At 47.1% G+C, this 19,766-nt stretch overlaps 8 protein-coding genes across 8 annotated transcripts; 2 read left to right on the forward strand and 6 right to left on the reverse strand.

Annotated features, from left to right (window-relative positions):
- Positions 1-151: 151 nt before the first annotated feature.
- N7516_009805 (uncharacterized protein) lies at positions 152-2,461 on the reverse strand (the record flags this gene model as incomplete). Its single annotated transcript, XM_057222524.1, has 5 exons — positions 152-783; positions 833-905; positions 971-1,800; positions 1,857-2,174; positions 2,230-2,461. 5 exons carry the CDS (start codon positions 2,459-2,461, stop codon positions 152-154), a joined length of 2,085 nt encoding a protein of 694 aa, XP_057069745.1.
- Positions 2,462-3,058: 597 nt separating this feature from the next.
- On the reverse strand, positions 3,059-4,322 carry N7516_009806 (NAD(P)-dependent alcohol dehydrogenase; the record flags this gene model as incomplete). Its single annotated transcript, XM_057222525.1, has 3 exons — positions 3,059-3,361; positions 3,413-3,824; positions 3,880-4,322. 3 exons carry the CDS (start codon positions 4,320-4,322, stop codon positions 3,059-3,061), a joined length of 1,158 nt encoding a protein of 385 aa, XP_057069746.1.
- A 310-nt stretch (positions 4,323-4,632) lies between these two features.
- Positions 4,633-6,719, forward strand: N7516_009807 (flavin-containing monooxygenase; the record flags this gene model as incomplete). The annotated part of the gene is made up of 8 exons (XM_057222526.1): positions 4,633-4,737; positions 4,791-4,849; positions 4,905-4,999; positions 5,068-5,351; positions 5,407-5,514; positions 5,603-5,813; positions 5,866-6,163; positions 6,212-6,719. 8 exons carry the CDS (start codon positions 4,633-4,635, stop codon positions 6,717-6,719), a joined length of 1,668 nt encoding a protein of 555 aa, XP_057069747.1.
- A 562-nt stretch (positions 6,720-7,281) lies between these two features.
- Positions 7,282-8,393, forward strand: N7516_009808 (uncharacterized protein; the record flags this gene model as incomplete). The annotated part of the gene is made up of 2 exons (XM_057222527.1): positions 7,282-7,599; positions 7,653-8,393. The coding sequence occupies 2 exons, from the start codon at positions 7,282-7,284 to the stop codon at positions 8,391-8,393; spliced, it is 1,059 nt and encodes a 352-aa protein (XP_057069748.1).
- Positions 8,394-8,620: 227 nt separating this feature from the next.
- N7516_009809 (SDR family NAD(P)-dependent oxidoreductase) lies at positions 8,621-9,698 on the reverse strand (the record flags this gene model as incomplete). The annotated part of the gene is made up of 6 exons (XM_057222528.1): positions 8,621-8,837; positions 8,887-9,110; positions 9,159-9,240; positions 9,305-9,382; positions 9,434-9,578; positions 9,632-9,698. The coding sequence occupies 6 exons, from the start codon at positions 9,696-9,698 to the stop codon at positions 8,621-8,623; spliced, it is 813 nt and encodes a 270-aa protein (XP_057069749.1).
- A 264-nt stretch (positions 9,699-9,962) lies between these two features.
- N7516_009810 (SDR family oxidoreductase) lies at positions 9,963-11,190 on the reverse strand (the record flags this gene model as incomplete). Its single annotated transcript, XM_057222529.1, has 2 exons — positions 9,963-10,849; positions 10,911-11,190. 2 exons carry the CDS (start codon positions 11,188-11,190, stop codon positions 9,963-9,965), a joined length of 1,167 nt encoding a protein of 388 aa, XP_057069750.1.
- Positions 11,191-12,327: 1,137 nt separating this feature from the next.
- Positions 12,328-14,249, reverse strand: N7516_009811 (putative MFS transporter; the record flags this gene model as incomplete). The annotated part of the gene is made up of 7 exons (XM_057222530.1): positions 12,328-12,679; positions 12,752-12,956; positions 13,016-13,078; positions 13,138-13,480; positions 13,536-13,798; positions 13,857-13,968; positions 14,028-14,249. The coding sequence occupies 7 exons, from the start codon at positions 14,247-14,249 to the stop codon at positions 12,328-12,330; spliced, it is 1,560 nt and encodes a 519-aa protein (XP_057069751.1).
- A 1,266-nt stretch (positions 14,250-15,515) lies between these two features.
- Positions 15,516-17,885, reverse strand: N7516_009812 (putative MFS transporter; the record flags this gene model as incomplete). The annotated part of the gene is made up of 3 exons (XM_057222531.1): positions 15,516-15,703; positions 15,769-17,604; positions 17,681-17,885. 3 exons carry the CDS (start codon positions 17,883-17,885, stop codon positions 15,516-15,518), a joined length of 2,229 nt encoding a protein of 742 aa, XP_057069752.1.
- Positions 17,886-19,766: the final 1,881 nt, after the last annotated feature.

The raw sequence follows: 19,766 nt of genomic DNA on the forward strand, positions 1-19,766 counted from the left end.
CACTGAATTAATGAGGTAGTTTGTTTTTATATTTCAATTCATTTTACAAATGCAGCTCATATTCTATCAATTATTTTGATCTGCTGATACTGATAGTTTTATTTTGCTTGTGCATTCATTCTCAATCTATATGACACTTCGATGGCCAGACTTAGATTGATTGCCAACCCATCTGTCTTGCACTGCGGCCGTTCAAGAACGTGAGGTATCTCTTAACTCGAAAGACAATTCCGCGCGTATCCAATCCGAAGCGCTCGTAGTTGCTCGGGCTAGACGCAGAGTAACCGTAGGATGTCATGCCCACACTGGCTGTAACATAACGTGCCCACGTGGTGGCCACATATTCCTCCACACTGATGATGGGGTTACCATCAAGGGGGAAAACAGACTCTCTGTATTTTGCGGGCTGCTGATCAAACAGATCTAAGCTAGGAGCACTGACAATCCGGCAACGAATCGAAATTTGCTCACTCAGCTCGTTTGCAGCACGAATGGTGTAGTGCAAACTCGTACCACAGCTGACTAGTGTCAGCTGGGCGTCTGGATGCTCCTGAAGTACGTATGCTCCCTTGGATACGTTAAATCTGCTTGTAATTGCTGGTTGGTCGGCTGGATCACGACCAACAGAAATCATCGTTGGACTGCTTGCGGATTCAACGGCCCACATCCAAGCGCCGATCACCTCTTCGGCATCAGATGGCCGGATGTATGTGAGATTTGGCATGGCCCTATATAAGGAGTCAAGCTCCACTGGCTGATGAGTAGGCCCATTCTGGCCCTCGGCTAGTCAATGTTAGGTGGTCTCCCAGACACTAGTTACGAATTGTCTTACCGAACGAGTCATGAGTTGCGATATGAATAGTTGGAAGATGACTAAGAGCTCCCATGCGCACTCCAGGTGCTGCCTGTAAGGATTTTGGGCCCCTGGTCAGCTTGTAAGCAGAGCTAGGGGTATCCCTTAAGAACTTACATAGATGTAGAACATCAAAAATGTTGCGGTGACTGGCAAAAAGGTTCCCGGGTTGAACGCTGCAAGACCATTCGAGATAGAGGCCATAGCATGCTCTCTGATCCCATATCTGATATATCGGCCCTGGTAGCTGACTGAGGGGTGAAAGACATCGGTGTCCGAGTAAACAAACTTGTTGGAGTTGACCAGGTCTGCACCACCACCACAAAATGAAGGACATATCTCCCAAAGCTTTTGAAGAATGAGTCCATTTGACTCCCTGGTTGGCATTTGGCTGAACTGTCTGCTATCCAAATCTTGGAGAAGTGACCCTAAGTCTGGCTTCGTACCCCGTAGTCGAGAGGCAAAATCGCTTGCCAAATCGGGGAACTCGAGGGTGTAATTCATCAGCAAATGTTGCCAACTCTTTTCCAAGGCTTCTCCGTGCTGTTTTCGTTCGCGGAGGTAGTTCAAACCACGCGCAGTGGGTTTGTGACTTTCACAGGGATCTTGTCCAATCGCCAACTTGGACTTCGCAACACTTTCAACGTCAAAGCTTCCATGGTGTGCTTTCGCTGTTCCAGCTGTGCTAGTACCAACACCAATGACGGTACGGATGTTGATAAAAGTGGGCTTCCCTTTTAAGGATTGGGCATCTCTCAGAGATGAGCAAATGGCTTGAACGTTATAACATCCGTCCATTACATCAAGAACATGCCACCCCGAAGCCCGCATTTTCTGGTTGATATCCTCGGTATTAATCCACGAAAGAGGGCCATCACAAGTGACACTGTTGTTGTCGTAGACTAACACCAGATTGTCCAGTTGGAGATGGCCTGCCAACGAAATTGCTTGAAGTTTTCTCAGTATATGTTTATTTCATCGTTCTGAACCAATTGGAAAATACCTTCCAGAGCAACACCTTCCATCAAACAGCCATCACCAGTCATGCAGTAAACTCGAGAGCTGACTACTTCATAACCGGGTCTGTTAAACCGGGCTGCTAGGTTCTTGGAGGCAATAGCCAAGCCAACCGAGTTGGCGATTCCCTGTCCCAATGGGCCAGTGGTAACTTCAATACCGGGGCATTCAATTTCCGGATGGCCGTGTGCGATAGTGGTGAAGCCATTTTCCTTCCCGCCACCATAGCCCTTTAGCTCATTCATTGTCCAAGCATCGAATCCTGTCAAGTAGTTGAGGGCATACAAGAACATGGCACAATGTCCTAATTTTGTTTGTCAGCTATATCGTCAATATTTTAGACCTGAGAAATCACATACCGTTGGAAAGCACAAATCGGTCTCTATCGAACCAGTCTGGATTTGAGGGGTTATACCGCATGATGTGTTTCCATAAAGCCACACCTATAGCAGCCATACCAATAGCAGATCCACCATGGCCTCCACCATTCTGGTTGCAGATGTCGAAAATCAAATTTCTCAGCGTAAGAACCGCGTGCTCATCGTCGGGCATGCTGTTTACGTCCTTGGTGCTGACTCCAGTAAAAGTCATGATAATTGATAGAGTATTCAGTCAGAATAGTACATAAAAGAGAAGAGCAAGATATGTCGAATAACTCGCGATAAGCTTGAGGGTCATCTTATAAGATGCTCGGAGTCTATTCTCTTGTACCGGGATCGCATTCCCGATAATGGAAAGGCAGAAAAGTGAGGTCACATAATTCCGGATGCCCTCCGGGGCCTACAATCAATTTGATAATACACTAGAAAGAAAACGATTGAGACATTTTTTGGCTATTCTATCTCGCGTTCAATTGCGTATGATGCAATATCTGCACTCGGCATATGCTATCACCATGAGATCTTCATGCCCCAGACAAGTTTAATGGCTGCTCACTGGGCAATATCGAGCTGCTTCCCTCGTCGAGGCGATATTACTTTCTACTGTGAAGCCTTGTATCCAAAAGCTTCTATGTAGTTCTGGCTATGATTACGCAAATGCGGAAAGTGCTCAGTTAAACGACTCTACTCCTAGCAACAGACTTATGTGACGTCTCCTAAACAATTTTAAGATTCGGGGAATCTACGTCTACAATCGAAAGTGATGGCCTCGAATATTTTCAATATATTTGTCAATTATATATTTTGATCAGAGCTTAACGACTGTCTTAATAACCAACTTAGAGTCTCCATCTCGTGTCTTCCCGGCAGTGTCATAGGCCGATGGAATAGAATCGAGCCCGACAAAATGATGCGTAATGAGTTTCGTCACGTCTGGTTTGAGAGAATTGGCTCTCACACCCTCCATGATCTCGATTGCTCGAGGATAGCAATTCACATAGCGCCACACTGATACCACATTGATCTCACGACCCGTGAGCTCTGCGATAGGCCATGTTTGAATGGCAGTTCCCATTCCCACAAGCACAACATTTCCGCCATTTTTAGTCGCCTACAGTGGAATTAGCTTTCTGGCAAGTTTGAGAATTGAAAGAGAGCTCACATATATCGATGTTTGCACGCAACTTTCGACCCCTGTACACTCAAAAACATGGTCAACCTGGCGTACCTCTTCACCTCCTGGCCATTGCTGGTTGCCAATCTGAAGGGCCAGATCCTTCGCAACGGAAAGACGGCTTTCAACAGTGTCCCCTTTCTTCGGGTCAACCACGAATCCTACGTCTGCAAAGCCGTGTTCCAGGGCGAATGCAACCCGGCCTTTGTCAACATCGGCAATCACAACAGGGCTCTTATGTTCAATTTTTGCAACAGCAGCGCACAGGAGACCGACTGCCCCAGCACCAAGAACTAAGCATTGCGCCCCTTGCTTCATACCGGCCCTGTTGACAGAATGAACACAGACGGACAGGGGCTCCAGCAAAGCACCATCATCAAATGAGAGTGCCGTTGATAACCTGCAGGTATTTTTTATCAGCTCTAGCCCGCTTCCTTAAACGGTAAAACACTTACTTGTGACACCACTCAGCGGGATGGTCGACGAACTCCTGAAGAGTTCCCTGGAAATGGGGGAACGATGCGCCGCTGCTTCGGAAGCGCATTTTGGCGCAGATATTATATCGGCCAGCTTTACATCTGTCGCATTCCAGACATGCAACACCACTCTCTATTGCCACCGAGTCGCCGACTTTGAACTTCCCAGTTTCCAGAGCGGTCGCGCCAACTTCCACCACCTCACCCGCTGCTTCGTGTCCACCACACAAGGGCTCTTTGACTTCGATTGATCCATTTCTGCCAAACTTGAAGTAATGCATGTCGGAGCCACACAAGGTTGTTGACCGGACGCGGATTCTCACATCAGACGGGCCGAGAGAGGGCATTGGTCGCTCCTCAAGACGCAACTGCTGCGGGCCGTGCAGGTACTGGCCCTTGCTGGTTCTGGGAGAACTGGCCATAGTTCTTTTGTTTTCTTGTTGAATTGGTCCTGGTGGTAAAAGCCGTCATAGAGCGTCTCAGACGAAGGAATAGTCGTCTCCACAAATAGTAGGGCCGTGAAATGAGTTCCGATCCCCGGATAATAATCTCAAGTCAAGTTTCCTGGCCTTGCATGCAGATATTCCGATATACCAGCGTCGGGATTAGTCTCCCGGAAGGGAAATGGGGTTCTCTACAACAAAAAGGGCAGCCATAAGACGACGACTTGGAAAGAACCTGTTGTCCAACCTTTCTGATCTTTGTACTTCTTCCATCATTGATTGTGACAAAATGGCTTCCTCTTACGCCCCTACTGCCATCATCATTGGTGCAGGTCCTGGTGGTATCTCAATGGCCTATCGTCTAAAGCACGAATTGGGCTTTAATGATTTCCTGGTAATATCTATACTTGGTTCACCGATTATGCAGCAAGTTTTGACATGTTGCAGATATACGAAAAATTGGATGGTGTGGGCGGCACTTGGCGATCAAACAGCTATCCTGGCTGGTAAGCGTTCTCGACAAGAAACAGCTTTCTCATATCACTAACAGTTGCACCTCAGTGGTTGTGATATTCCTTCGCACCTTTACTCTTTCAGCTTCAATCTCAATGCCAATTGGTCAAAGGAACTGTGTGAACAGCCCGAAATCTTGCAATGTTGGTCAACCTGCACTGAGTTTTCCACCTAAGTCGCGGCATGTTGGCTGACAATATATTACATCTAGACATTGAAGACACTGTCGACAAATTCGATCTACGGCAACATGTCATTACCTCGGTGGAGTGCTTAGGGGGTGCTTGGAACGAGGATGAAAAAGAGTGGACTGTGAAATTCCGCGACGTAGAAACCGGTCTGGAATTCGAGCGCCACGCGACTGTCTTCGTTTCCGCAGTTGGTGCTATCTCCTTTCCCCGGGATGTGAGATTCAAGGGGATGGAGAATTTCAAGGGTGACATGTTCCACACTGCACGCTGGGACCACTCGGTTGACTACACTGGCAAGCGAGTGGTAAGCAATCTCATTCTTTCTGATTCGATCCATTACAGGTCTAACCTTTTCTTAGGCAGTGATTGGAAACGGTTGCAGTGCCGCCCAAGTCGTGCCTGCTGTTTCCGAGAAAGCAGCTTTCGTGCAGCAATACGCTCGCAGTGCACAATGGTATCACCCACGTGTAAGTCAATTTTGATACTAGTCCTTTGCTTGGTACCGTACCTCAGCTAACCTGAAGTTACTGAAAGCCAAATAAATCCTTTTCACAGCTCGAAAAATGGTCGTTCAGGTGGTTGCCTCTCTGGCAACGATGGCTTCGCCTGCGCATTTTCCTCCAAGCGGAGCAGGAGGCTTACACTTATTTCTCCTCGGAGGATGGCATCAAGGCCAGGCTTGCGGCGGAGGATGAGTCCCGAGAATATATCCTCTCTCGTACCCCTCAGCAATACAAGAAGGCCGTGGTGCCTGATTTCCCTTTGGGTATGGAAGCAGCCCACTGTACTGAAAGATAAAAGCTTATGTTGTCGCACAGGATGCAAGAGACGCATTTTCGATCCTGGTTATCTTGATTCCCTTCATCAATCCAATGTCAAGCTTCGCAATGAGGGAATCCAGGAGTTTACCGAGAACGGTATCATCGGATCTTCGGGAATTGAAGACGAGTTTGATATTATTGTGCTTGCAACCGGCTTTCAGGTCTCGCAGTTCCTTGCACCTATGGAGATCTATGGTCGACATGGCGTCTCTCTAAACAAACAGTGGAGCGAGTCTCGAGGAGCGCAGGCTTACTACGGCACGTTCGTGCACAACTTCCCCAACTTGGCCATCATGTAAGTGAATTTAAGGAATATATAATTGATCCCAGCTTACATATATAGATTTGGTCCCAACAGCTTCCCTGCAAACAATTCGGCTCTTTTTGCCTGCGAAACTCAGGTTTGCTTCGCGGTCAAGGCACTCTTCGAGCCAATCCTCGACCATCGAGCTCGAGTGGTGGAAGTAAAGCAGTCTGCAGAGGAGAGGCATACCATCTCTCTTCAGGGGCAGCTTAAAGGCACTGCTTTTGCGGGGGATTGCTCAAATTGGTACGTCAATGAGTTTGGTCGAAATGCTGCTTCGTGGCCGGCGAGGGCTGCTTTCTTTTGGTTGGAGACATTCTGGCCAAATTGGAAGGCATTCATCTGGAAGGATGGCTCCGCTACATGGCCCTTGTACCGATTTGCTAGATGGTGGAAAATGGGTTCGTGGTACTCTAAGGCAAGCATTGCGGCGATAGTCGCCATCTTCCTGTCGCAAAGTAGAGCCGGTAGTACCTTGGGGGTCACTGGGGCTTTGGAGACCTTGCATGAGCGTATTGGAGCTCTGGCGTGCTACATTGCTAGCTAGGTGTGTAAGTTAGTTTGTTGTATAGGATATCCTGATACGCCCAAAGAAATGTTGTTGGGTGCCTGGGTACCTCAGGTACCCATGGACCCATAATGAGACAGATCCCTCCTGTAGATAGTTTTTCCTCTCTCTCTTCTTCTTTCCTTTCCCCTGTCCAATCCCATTACTCTGAATCTACTTGCATGGTTTTCTCATCAACATTCCATCAGTAGTTTCTACATTAAATGTTTTGAAAGAAAACGTCCGAAAGCTACCCGTAGCCCGCAAATACTGTACAGTATAGAGTTCATGGGGGAAACCTCTTTCTCTCATGTAGATCCATTAATTTCTACCAGATGTCAAAGTAGGTCCACGTTAAATGTCACATAATCGAAGGACAATACGTAACGCTATCAAAACTTCCGAAGAGGGGTACTAGTGCCGGCTTTTGAATCCCGAGCAATGGGCATAAAAATAACCAACCGATTTCCTTAAAAAAAAAAAAAAGAACAAAGCCATCATTTTCAATTTCCTACATAAATATTTTACACCCGGATTATATTATAGGTTGGAGATGACTAAAATGAAGGCCAATATCGGTGTGGTTGGCTTAGGCCGGATGGGCCAGCGTCATGCATTGAATATTCTCCACCAAGTCCCCCGAGCCAAGCTCTTCGCAGTTTGTACACCAGCACCTCATGAGATCGAATGGGCAAAGGCGAAGCTTGTACCAGATGGGGTGCATGTATTTCAGAGCTTCGAAGAGATGATTGGCACGCCTGGCCTAGACGCCGTGGTCATCGCGTCGCCAACCGAGCTACACATAGCGCAGACATTGACCGCTATGCAACTCGAGATACATGTTCTTTGTGAAAAACCGATCACAAGAGACATCTCACAGGTAAGCTATTCGATTTAGCCTCTGAACTACTAGTGCTTATTCCGCGTTTGTAGTTACGTGATTTGATGGAAACAGCAAAGCAGCATCCCCAAACAAAGGTTATGGTTGGATTCGTCCGCCGTTTTGACGAAAACTATATGGATGCCATACAGAAGATCAAGAGTGGCGCCATAGGCGAGCCTCTTATTGTCCGTTCACAGGGTGCCGAGAAGCTGGATAAAAGTGGCTTCTTCATCGAATATGCTCGGCAGAGTGGTGGAATTTTTGTGGACACCGTCGTTCACGACATTGACTTGACTTTATCTATCCTAGGTGAAGAAGTCAGACCCAAGGCTCTCTGGGCTACTGGAATCATTGCCCATCATCATGAAATGAAAGATTTCAAGGATGTCGATAACTCCGTGGGTGTCGTTGAATTCTGGGGTGGCCGAATCGCCCACTACTATCATTCCCGCACAACCTCACACGGGTATGACAACTGCACGGACATCATTGGCATGAACGGAAAGATCTCCATTAACTCGGTACCTCACTCCAATCGAGTTCAGGTATCGAACGCGTCTGGAATCATGCAAGACTGCACCCCTAGTTGGATCGATCGATACCGAGAAGCCTTTGTAACTGAGCTGAATCAATTTACCGACGCTATTCTGGACAATACGGAACTTCCAATGAGGCTTTCCGCTGCCTATACAGGTCTCAAGATCGCAACTGCCTTCCAGGAAAGTTTGGAAACTGGTCGGAAGATCGAGTTTGATGAAAATGGTGACCGGATCGTGTCCAACGGCAAATAGACATTTGGAATTACAATCCCGAGTTTACCTTATTCTCCAAATTCAAATGTACTTTCAGATTCTCAAATCTCCACTCCGGGAAAAGTAGGTCCCGAATTAAGTTGATGATGACAATTCCTAATGCTACTGTACCAATTTCAAGTGGTCAATGGCATTCCAAATATCGGTTTTATTTGAGAACAAAGAACCTATAAACCAAAGGTCCTAATTCGGACATATTTAAGCATCTATAGCTTATAGTTTCCAGAGGAGACTTGCATGCCACCATCGATAGCAAGATCTTGTCCAGTGACATAAGAAGAACCATCACTCAACAAATACAATGCAGCCAGTTCCACGTCCTGTGGTGTTCCGACGCGCCCAAGAGGTGGTGCTTCATTGAAAATTTTGAGCAACTCCGGTCGAAGAGATGCAAGTGAGAGATTCATGTCTGTGGCAATGTATCTAGATTTGTTTGAGCGATAAGTTCTCGATGCGTCAGGGAGCTCCTTACCCCGGAGAGACAGTATTAACACGGATTCCATCAGGAGCCAGCTCGTGAGCCAGACTTCTTGCCATTGAGAACACAAAGCCCTTGCTTCCCGCATAGGCAGTCAGCAGATGACCAGGGCAGACATGTTGCGCTGATTGTGAGCAAATCATCACGATACTTCCTTTAATACCATACTGCTTCATATTATTCACGACATTCTGTACCGCGAAGAATGTTCCCGTCTCCTTTTCAGAGTTAGCATTTGCTTATCATGCAGCTAACTAGAAACGTACATTCACAGCTTGAAGATTTTGAATATCTTCCCACTCATGCTTCAAGAATGGCTTGTCAATACAGATTCCGGCTGCCGTGACTCTGTTCAACATTGATTTGTGAGCGATGGATTACCCTTTACTGGTGCAGACTAGCTTGATCTCACACTCCGTGGATGTAGTGGAATTTCTCTAGGATGCTGGTAAAAGTGCGTTCGACCTCCTCCTTACCGGTCAGGTCACAACTTCAAAAGGTAAGTCATTTGTGATCTTTCCAGTCAAATAGGATCTCTTACCAGTAGTAGTGAAGCTGATTTGGAGTACTCTTCTGCCAGTCAAGAAAGACGGGGTCAGGCTGGGGTAGAACGTCGGTGACCACTACAGTGGCACCAGCATCCACACAGGTTTTCGATAGTGCCATGCCAATACCCCGACCACCACCTAGTAACGTGTTAAGAGTTTATTTGAGGTCTTTGGGGAATGGTGCTGTTTACCAGTGATTAGGATCACTCGGCCACCGAGGCTGAAACGAGCCGCCAAAGAGGATGCAAGGTTGGCCATGATGTTTGTTAAATCTTAATTGCTGTCAAACGGAATGAATCAACTTATGAAGTATGAATGAAACAAAGAACTCACTACAGGGTGAAGACAAAATGCATTTATATTTGCATTATACTGGAAAATATGGGTCCAGCTGGTGGAGAATGACTACCCGGGACTTATATCCCGCCGGGAATCATGTTTAACAATATTTCAATTCCCTTTTTTTCCTCTCCAAATAGAGGTTCATTTAATTTGTTCTCTCTTTATTTAAACAAGAATCCCTCAAGAAGAAGGCACGGGGATGAACTTCGCGTTCACCATCCGGTCAAATGTAACTTGATAACCCTGGAGAGTATCAATCTGCTCGTTGAACCCAACGGATCGAGCCGCCTCAAGAGAATACTCCCGGGCAAAGTCAAAATCAACAAGCATGAAGTTCGCATGGCCCCAGTTCTGCGACTCAATGAGGCCCTTCTTCAGGTCATGAGTCAAGACCAAGCGGTCCCAAATCGCCTTATTTTCGGCAACGAAATCCTGCATATTCTTCTGCATGCCATCTGGCTCGACACCACTGAGGCCAAAATAAGAGCAAATTCCTGGCCAGACCTGAGCCCAGGTGACAGCCTCTCCGTCGCCACAATTAAAGCTTGATCCGTTTTGACACTTGTCGCGGTTAAGAGCAGCGAAGATTTCCATCTGAGCAAGGATGTCTTGGAAGGTGTCGGTGTGGCGAGTGTGGTAACCGTGCGGACGACCGGGGAATGGAACTTTGGCATCCTTTCCATTGACTTCTCTGTACAGAGTCAAGTAGAAGGCAATGCCATATGCCATGTTCATGACGTTGGAGCCAGGGGCGAAGCCGACAATCCCATCCGGTCGAATCTCAGAGAAGGTCCAGTTTTGGTCTTCAGAGAGTTTCTTTAAGAGATCATACTGGTCGTAGTAAAAAACGTTCTCTCTCCATGGCGAAGGAATGCGGGGCATCTTCTCGTGGAGAGGAGGCTGGATGTTGACCTCTTTAGGGAACTCCAATCCATACCCCTTGCCACCAGTCTGCAGGATGACCGCTTCCATTGTGGGTGAAACAGCGGAGATGGCTTTAATGGCGGTTTGGAGAAGATCGGTGTTGACCTTGCGCAGCGACTGGAAGTCGCCAGTCTGAATGTAAGCTGTGCAGAAGTTAGTATATTTGCCTTCAAAGAAGAATCAAGCAACGTAGCAAATACATACCACAAAAGAAAACCACGTCGACTGACTCCACCTTCTCGACCTTCTCTTTAAGCTGAGCTTTTACCGCTTCCACGGACTGTGTCAGGTCAATGCCCGACACAATATTCAGGCGCTTATCGTCAGGGAGATAAGCGTCCTCGTTGATCCATGGCCGATTGCACAGGCCAGTCACGCGGTTAAAGGTCGTCGGGGTTGGGTATTGGAGGGTTTGGTTCAAGAGAGACCATCCGGAGATTCCAGAGGCTCCAAAGATAAGGGCATGCTTTCCAGTTTGGGCCATGACGACATCAAATGTGTACAGTGTTGAAAGATTAGACAGTAGGGAGACTCAGATGGGTCTTTAAATCCTTTTTCTTCACCGAGGCTGGTCATGGTTTTCGTCTTCGGGTTTCATATCCCGGATGACACAATGAGTGAGCGGAGATGAAGACAACCTTGGAATGTATTTCTCATCAGGCGGCTTATTTCCGCTCCTCATACCCGTACATTTGTTGAAATAAGGGGCTAACTGTGAAATCCTGAATTGCTGTGATATCACCGCGAAAATAGGATATATGGAAGACCTAACTGATTCTCTAATATAATCACAGATGTAGACAAGATAGGGGGGACACATAACTCTTTGGTTCATATTGCCAGGCTTCTCACTTCACAAGTACCACGTTGAATCTATAACTAGTTACTTTATATAGTATTTTTATAAATGAATACAGTTGAGCAACCTGTTACTATATGGGGAGAAAGCAGAGGAAGAAATATTAATTGACTAAACTAGAAATGTAGGGGGTTATATACCCTGCTAAAACAATCTAATCTCTGCTCGGTTGTAACAACAAGCTAACAAATAGCAAATAACGAATGTTGTATACCATTATAAAGTGTATAGTGTACAAATAAAAGAGAAGATTAGTAAATGCTTCAAGAAGGCAGTAATAAACTAGGCGGTGAGGTAGTAACCAATGAGAGAGTTATAGACGGTAGATCATAGGCCACATTATTTGCCGTGAAGATCAGGCATCTGGATCAATGCCAAGTGGACCGATGAATCTTCGCAATCGTTCTAGTAAAACCTGCTACTTACATCTTCGCTTCATGCTTCGTTTCGTGTAACCCCGGAATGTGAACCATGCTGTCTCAGCAACTTCCCTAAGGGGCTGTTGGCTAGGGCTTCCACACGTATACCCTTATTCAAAAATATATAACGACACGTCATTTCTGCCAGGGGCTTGAATTGGCCCGGAAAGCCCTATGACGACGGTGGCTTCATGAAGTAGCCATACAATATAGTTGCAGGCAATCTACTATGTTGTATAGAAAGTGATCGTCTCTTCCGTCATAGGCCTGAACACCCAAGATTACCAGAACCTCACGACAATCATGTTGTAGTTATTCAACTCTTCCAAAACTTCATATCTAACTAGGAATTATGACCGGTCACCGCACCCCAGATATATGCCACCCACGACCCAAGTGTCAGCAAAATCAGAGAGCCGAAGCAAATTATGGAAATCTTCCGAGTGCGTTGGCGCAGGGTTACCAAGTTGTGCTCTCGAATCTGCTCAATGATAGCCGCACCCGATGTCAACCGTTTATGCCGTGTCCACTGTAGCGGCGCCAGGTTATCGGTCAAAAACGAGCCGATCAGGATAGCGGCACCGACAACCAGAGCACCCGCACCAAGAACTAGATAGACCTGCACCACTCGACGGTATGAATTGTCATCTGCGTCTTGCAAAGCTCCCGTGATGATCCGAATTATAATACTCATACTGTTACGATTTCCAATGTCAGTTTGTGTCTCAAACCACATTTTCAATTCAGGAATGTTGGATCAAACTTACGCATTGTTCATGGTGACCTTCAATGCATACGCAGATCCAAACACCGATTGGTGCCATAGCGAGGTGCGAATGCTGTCGATGACCGAGGTTGGTCCGAGGGACACGGCGATAGCGTAGATACCGAATGCAGCTCCTGTGCCTGCATGTGATGTTGCGAAATTAATGAGAACCATACTCAGCAGCATGCCGAGACCGCAGACAAACACTAGGGAGGTCAGTATCAGTCATGTTTGGCTTCCTTTAGATCTCGTTGGTCGAACTCACAGACTGATGCTCGGTTGCCGAGGACATCGATAAACACGCCCAAGCAGGGAACGAGGAAGAAGCCTAGTTAATGTCAGCTTATATTCAGCCACAATCATCTTGCATCCTCGGAATATTCGTACCTGCATACTGCGAAAGTGAACTATACCATCCGGCCTTGATGGAATCCACATTGAATCGCTTCTCGGCCAGCTCGGTGGCATTTTGGCTGAAGACTGATGCAGCACTCGTTTGGAAAATAGAGAAGGCCATGACAGCCCAGAACATCCACGGGAGCTCGAACAGCTTTTGAAATTCGAACTTTTTGTTTTTCTCCGTCAGTTGTTCTTTGGTAGCTGTATCGCGTCGTCCCTGGTAGTGACGATTACAATACACGTTGAAGAACCAGAACCCTGCGCAAGCCACATTGGTGAAGAGATTCATGAACACCGAGGTCCAAAAGACCCAGGCAAAGTTCCCCGTTTTCTATGCACCTGTTAGCATGGCTTAACTAAGTCAACCGCAGGTGAAAATTAATCACCTTTGCAATGATATTAGCCGTCGACTTTCCAACAAACCCGCCTATCTTGCCGATGGCGAGCTCAAAGCCTAATGTGGATGCAAATCCACTACTAGGAGGAAACCAAGAGGAAAACATCTTATACTGCGCGATTTGGGTAGCGATATCGCCAAGTGCGAGGATAACCCGACCTCCAATCATGAAGTCGAAAGAGCGCACGGTCGCGGCAGCAGCTACAAGGATAGAACCGATGGTATAGACGATATTTCCGTAAACGATCATCTCTATTAGAAAATGCTGGTCAGTATATCTCTCGTTCATTTGACACACGCAGCAACATACGAGCTCCGCCAACTCGGTCGGTGATCACACCACTTATCAAAAGCAGAACTGTAGCCATGAAGTTTTCGCTGGCTTCCAAAAGCGAAAATTGAACATTATCGATATGCATTTGCTGCCAAATAAAAGCCGTCAGTGAATCCTGCCCATCGACATTCCCATAATCTTCAATACCTTTTTGATCGTGCTCTTCATAGCACCCGTCACGCCAGTGCTCCAGTGCGAGCCAAAGCTAATACACGATATCAGAGCGACCGCGATTAACTTTGCAGCAAGCGGTGGTGGCTTCTTTCCATTGGAGTCATCGCTAGATTGTTTCGATGGTGTGTGAATGGCTTCAGTGACAGGTGCCGACACCACGTCCACGGACTTGGAGTCCGAAGTATCAACTACCATAATCGCAACTCGATAGCGGATTGATATGGAAAGCTCCTAGCTCAAATAAAATAAAGAACTTTTGGCGAACTCAAAAAGGCTTCCATGCCATTACTATTTATGGCGCTCGGAGATTGATAAAAAAATCTACCGAGAGCGGAGTCCTACTAGTGCTTCGGTGAGCTGATCCCAGCGAAAGAAACCGCAGCTCCTCATCAGCTCGAATGTACGTAAAAAGGCAAAAAGAACACTAACACGGCGCTTGGCATAGCAACAGCATCAGATAAGATAGGGATCTATCCCTAAAAGGGTTTAGCGCTACGAATATACTCCAACTCGGGCTAACGTCGGTGAATTCTACTCCGTGGCTTTCTCTGGTCTCTTTAAGTCAATTGGACGCTCTCAGAAAAAGCCCACTCAAGCCCACGTGGAAGCCCACCGTTGAAAACACTTCTCGGCTTCTCTCCGAGCTGTGACCAGTTTAGCGAGAGCATGTTTTATTTTGGCCTCTGTCTAGACGACCCGCTCGGATTCTTAACACCGGTTGATTGCACCCTAGATCAGATAATGTTATTATTTCGGACACTCTAACCAGATCTAGCTATGATTTTTGCCTTCGGCAGTTCTCTAGCTCTTTTGGACTGTCTGGCAATATTGATATACTCTATCGAGCGACTTTATTGTTCGCCAATCACCGATCCGCTTAAGACTCTTCAGACGTGCCCACTGTAAACTGCCTCCCAAGAAAGGAAGCTCTGAAACAATCCGGACGTGTGCGCGGCCTCCCAGATATATGCAGCAGACTGAAAGAAAGAGGGTGGGAACGCAATACGAACGACCTCCCACAAAATATTTGATAGGCCAAATTAAAGGCGCTATATAAGCCGCTTACGTACCGTCAACATACGAGCTCGTTTCTCGTACATCTAGGCATGTATAACTATATGTTGTAGGAATGGACATAAACATGAAGAGAAGCTATGTACATTCCGCTAATAGACTAAAACAAGGTGTGTGAGCTATCGGCATCGACCCATTCCACCATGAAAAGGAAGAAAATCAGGCTGAATCCCGTAGCCATGCTGCAAAATACAGATACTATGCTAGAAAGCAATCTGATAAGCGAATGTTGGCAATCAATAAGTTAACTCCAAATGTGACATCGGGAAAATTCGTCTAAAACCATCCCGACGCCCTCCCGATGCATATATGATCAACGAGAGCAGAAAAAAAAATTAATGCAGTGCAAAACACATTCCACATTCCACGAATATTGAATCAGCCAAATCAGAGGCGTTCCATGAGCCGCTTTCGTACGGTCCACATACGAGCTCGCTTGCCGTACATGTACATAGGAATCGACATGAGCATGAAGAAGAGCTGTATACCGCCGATAGACAGGAACACGGTACGTGAACCATCGGCATCGAGCCAGTCCACGATGAAAAGGGAGAAAACCAATCCGTGGAGAATATCTGCAAGAAAAAAGGGTGTTAGATCAGACAAAGCGAATAAAAGAATCAAGAATAACTCAACATACTCTTGCTAAAGTTCAGTGTCACTAGCGCCTCCCCAGCATACTGGCGATAGCTATCTACACAAAAGGTGATGGCCGTCGTGCTACCCAAGCAGCAACCAAATGAGATCAAACCGAAGAAAATAGTCGGAACAATCCAAGAGTCACCGATTTCAGCACTCCATCCAAAAGCCATCAGACCGATGACAGTAGACAAAGCGATTGGGATTGCCATGACGAGACGGAATTCAGGTTCGTAGACACCGCCATTGCGTCTGGTCATAAAGCGTGCGATGATATCCGATACTTTGCCCGCCACTGCGGTTCCAAGGAGACCGCCAACAAATGGCGATATGTAGATCAGACCTGTCTGTAGTGCAGTGAAATGGTAGTGATCCCCGCCCTCGAAGATGTGGGCAACCGACTCCGAAAGCACGATTAGCCAGCCGACCGATAGTGAGTATACCACTGTCGACCAGAGCACGGCTGGATAGGCAAACAGGACGAACGGTCGCACGGCAACTCTGTGCCAGCTGTCCTGCGCGATTCGTCCGTTCCAGACTCGAAGTAATTGGGAGTAGGGGATCTTCGGGCGTTCACGGAGTCGGTTTGTGTATTGTAAGGTGGCAGGCAGCGGTGTCCCCGCAGGCTCTAGTGACTCGGTCCTCGCAGGTGACACGGCGGCAGGTCGAGCTGTCTCCAGGTCATCCTGGTGTGCGCCAGGCACAAAAGCGTGAGGTAGTGGCTGGAGTAAGTCATCGTCTCCATCATTAGCTGAGGTGGGTTGTTGAGCGGTGATTTGATCACCATTGGTAGCTTTGCCAGCCTCGGAAACAAGATCGGACTTTTCAGTCTCGACTGCCTGATCTCCGTCTTCTGGGTGGTCATCAGCGAATCCAACATGCGCATGCTTAGACTTTTTCGGTGCCAATGCTGGATCTGGATCGGCTTGTTCGGCGGACTCGTCCAGGGGTTGGACATACGGGCGCCGCCCGCGGAAGCCGTGGGAAACGAGGTCAGAGACACTGCGACCAGGGCCGCGCGGGCGCTTATGCTTTTGCACACGCGGACGAGGCGTGCGATCCCAAAATGTTTCGGGTACGAAGAAAAAAAGCAACACTAGACACGCGCCTACAATAATGGCGACGATCCAGAATACCCAGCGCCAGCTCAGGCCGTGGATTATGGCGGCACTCACTAGGGGAATCAGATTCTTTCCGCCTAGTAGCAAGAGTGTATATATGCCCACCCGGTAGGCTCTTTCGTGCAAGAAGTATATCTCGGCAATTGTAGCAGATGGAAGACACTCGACTGGGCTCACGGCAAGTCCTTGGAAAATACGAGCGACCACGAGACTTGGGTAGTTCGGTGACGCTGCGCACCAAATTGCCGAGATCACGAATAGGGTGGCTCCCAAAAGATAAACCGGTCGTTTCCCGTATAGAATGGCTGTGGGCGACATCACAACGGACCCCAAGCCTAAGCCTAGCATATAGAACCCGGTGGTGAAAGCCACTTGTTGTGTGCTGACATCGTATGCAGCTGCGACTTTGTTAAACCCAGCTGCCAAAATAGGGGTCATGCCGCCTCCCATCAAGCAATAGAAGCCTAACGAGACCAATGCAGTGTCTCGTTGCCACACAGGCCAGTTCAGAGGGTCATTTACGGAGTCATCCGGTTGCGGATCAAGCACAAATTGTCCGTCCGCTGTTCTTTTCTGCGTTGGAACTGCCGCCCGGGTTCGAGAAGTAGATCGCGAGGGACGATAAGACGAGGATATAGATGATGTCGATGTCCGATGCGGCTGATGTCTCATTCCCAGAGGTTCATTGCGATTTGATGATAAGAGAAGTACCGTTCCTAAACCACGCCAGCCAGTTGTCAGTTTCCGTTTCACAATATCACTTCCCTCGATGGCAGGGAGCTATCTACTCACCAGGAACTTCATCGGTCTCTCTATCACTTAGAATTCCCAATGTCGATTTGGCGCGATAAGTCTGATCCTCGCTAGACTCGGTACTTTCTTTGGTCTTGCCTCCAAAGACTAGTCTCCAACGCGAAGCAGCTGGCTGCTGCGGGGCAGGTTGAATTCCCGTGTTGTCCTCCATTGTAGCAGAATGGTCCTCCGCTGGTGATGTCATGTTCTGTTTGAGAACTACTGACGAAGTATTCGGCCTATCGCGTTTGCGTTTGCGAAACAAGTGTGCTAAACACCCCATGTTAGCCAGAGTCTTTTACATCTACACAACAAAAGAGCAGTTCTCAACAGTCAGTAGGGGGCACTGGGGGAGTCACTCACAGCTATCTCGGATGACCAACAGGGGATACCGGAATCCAGTAACAAGCCCAAAAATGCTGCTGGTAGAAAATAGCAATTATAGACGACGTAGCAGAAACGGGATGGGTCCCCCACAGAAGGACAGGTAAAAGTGTGTGTCGCTGTGTCTTGCGAAAGCGATCAACGCTTCTGAATTAACGCAAGAGGCAGCAGATGAGCTCCACTTAAATACATAGCTTGATGAAGCGGGAAAGAGGAAAAGCGAAAAGAAGAAAAGATCTCTTAAGTGGCAGACGACTGATATGTAGTGTCCTAGCGTTCCTCGGGGTCCATGCGATAAGCTCTTAGATATATCACGCGGTAGATGTTGAAAATACCAAAAAAAGCTGAGACACAAAGAAAAAGAAAAGATGGTCGACGATCCCATATGGCAGTGGGGGCGGTGAGATGTCTCCACGGAGTTCCGTGGTCGACGATCCCATATGGCAGTGGGGGCGGTGAGATGTCTCACGGAGCTCCGTGGTAAATCAAGTACCCCCAAGGTACTATGTTTCTGATTTTATCAAATATCTTTCAGGATATATGCATACATCTGTACATATGTATATATCTGAATGTATCTGACAGGTACTGAGTACTTCGTACATAGTCTGCTGGACAGCTGAGAATGACGCAGGGTCTGATAAGCACCTCCCCACAATATTTTGTCGATGATGTTACTACGTAGTTAACCACATGGATCAACAGTCCGCGTCGATAGGTCGATCCTTGGATCACGCATATGATACGCAAGATAACGCCAAAAGACTATGGAGTACACTCACATATATTCAACACACTTTTAATACCTGTCGGCGGTCCGTAATGAAATATCAATCGCACTCTAATTTCCCAATCGCCGAATGCGCCCGGCCATTCCTGGTATATGCCAAGCCTCTCAAATCCAGCGCTTGTGGCGAGAGTTTTCAGTTTGCGTGGCCTGCCCGTCCATGGATATGTCTGTTGACAAATTCCAGTGTTGGGCAATGCTCAAATAATGTTTTCAAGGCCTCGAAATTATCTCAGCTGACCAGCGGGAGGTGTTGGCTGTCGTCATTGTGCAGATCTGAAATTGCGGGGGAAAGGAGCTCCAGCTTTGTGGTCTTCTGAACTATCCTACAGCCTCACCGCTATCAGCTGACCTCGAGAACGATACGAAATCCTGACGAACTAAAGACTCAAATCTTACTGGGAGACATATCGATACTGTAAGGAAAGTGTCCATTGCGTATAAAGATGTTTCAAATGTAGTACTGGTAGAAATCCGTGCTTAGAATACAATAAGCACAATTTAGTTTACGTATTCGATAAGAGTTTAGACAAACGGCGTAAGAGCTACTTAATGAGGATAGAAGATGACCTTAGTTTTCAGACAAGTTTTTTTTTAAGGCAATAAAGACTTCTACTGATAATGATGTCCAACATATAATCGATGTTGTACGGTCAGCACTATCAATCAGTGAAGTACAAATAGAGAGTTGTACAGAACCATAATATCCCGAACTTATTTTTACGTAAGAGTTCTTTTTAAACCATTTAATTTCATTGGTAGAACAATAATCAGCATGCTATTCCCTACCACGAGTCATTATGTGGTGGGTTATATCGACCCTACACGTATAAGTAGGAGGCCGTAATAGGTGGCCGTGCTACTATCAAGGAAAAATAAGAAGGAAGACCGTATTGATTCAGGAACAAAAATCTC

The sequence above is a fragment of the Penicillium verrucosum genome, assembly GCF_028828655.1.
Source record: "Penicillium verrucosum strain IBT 35672 chromosome Unknown utg000004l_segment0_segment0, whole genome shotgun sequence".
NCBI classification, from domain to species: domain Eukaryota; kingdom Fungi; phylum Ascomycota; class Eurotiomycetes; order Eurotiales; family Aspergillaceae; genus Penicillium; species Penicillium verrucosum.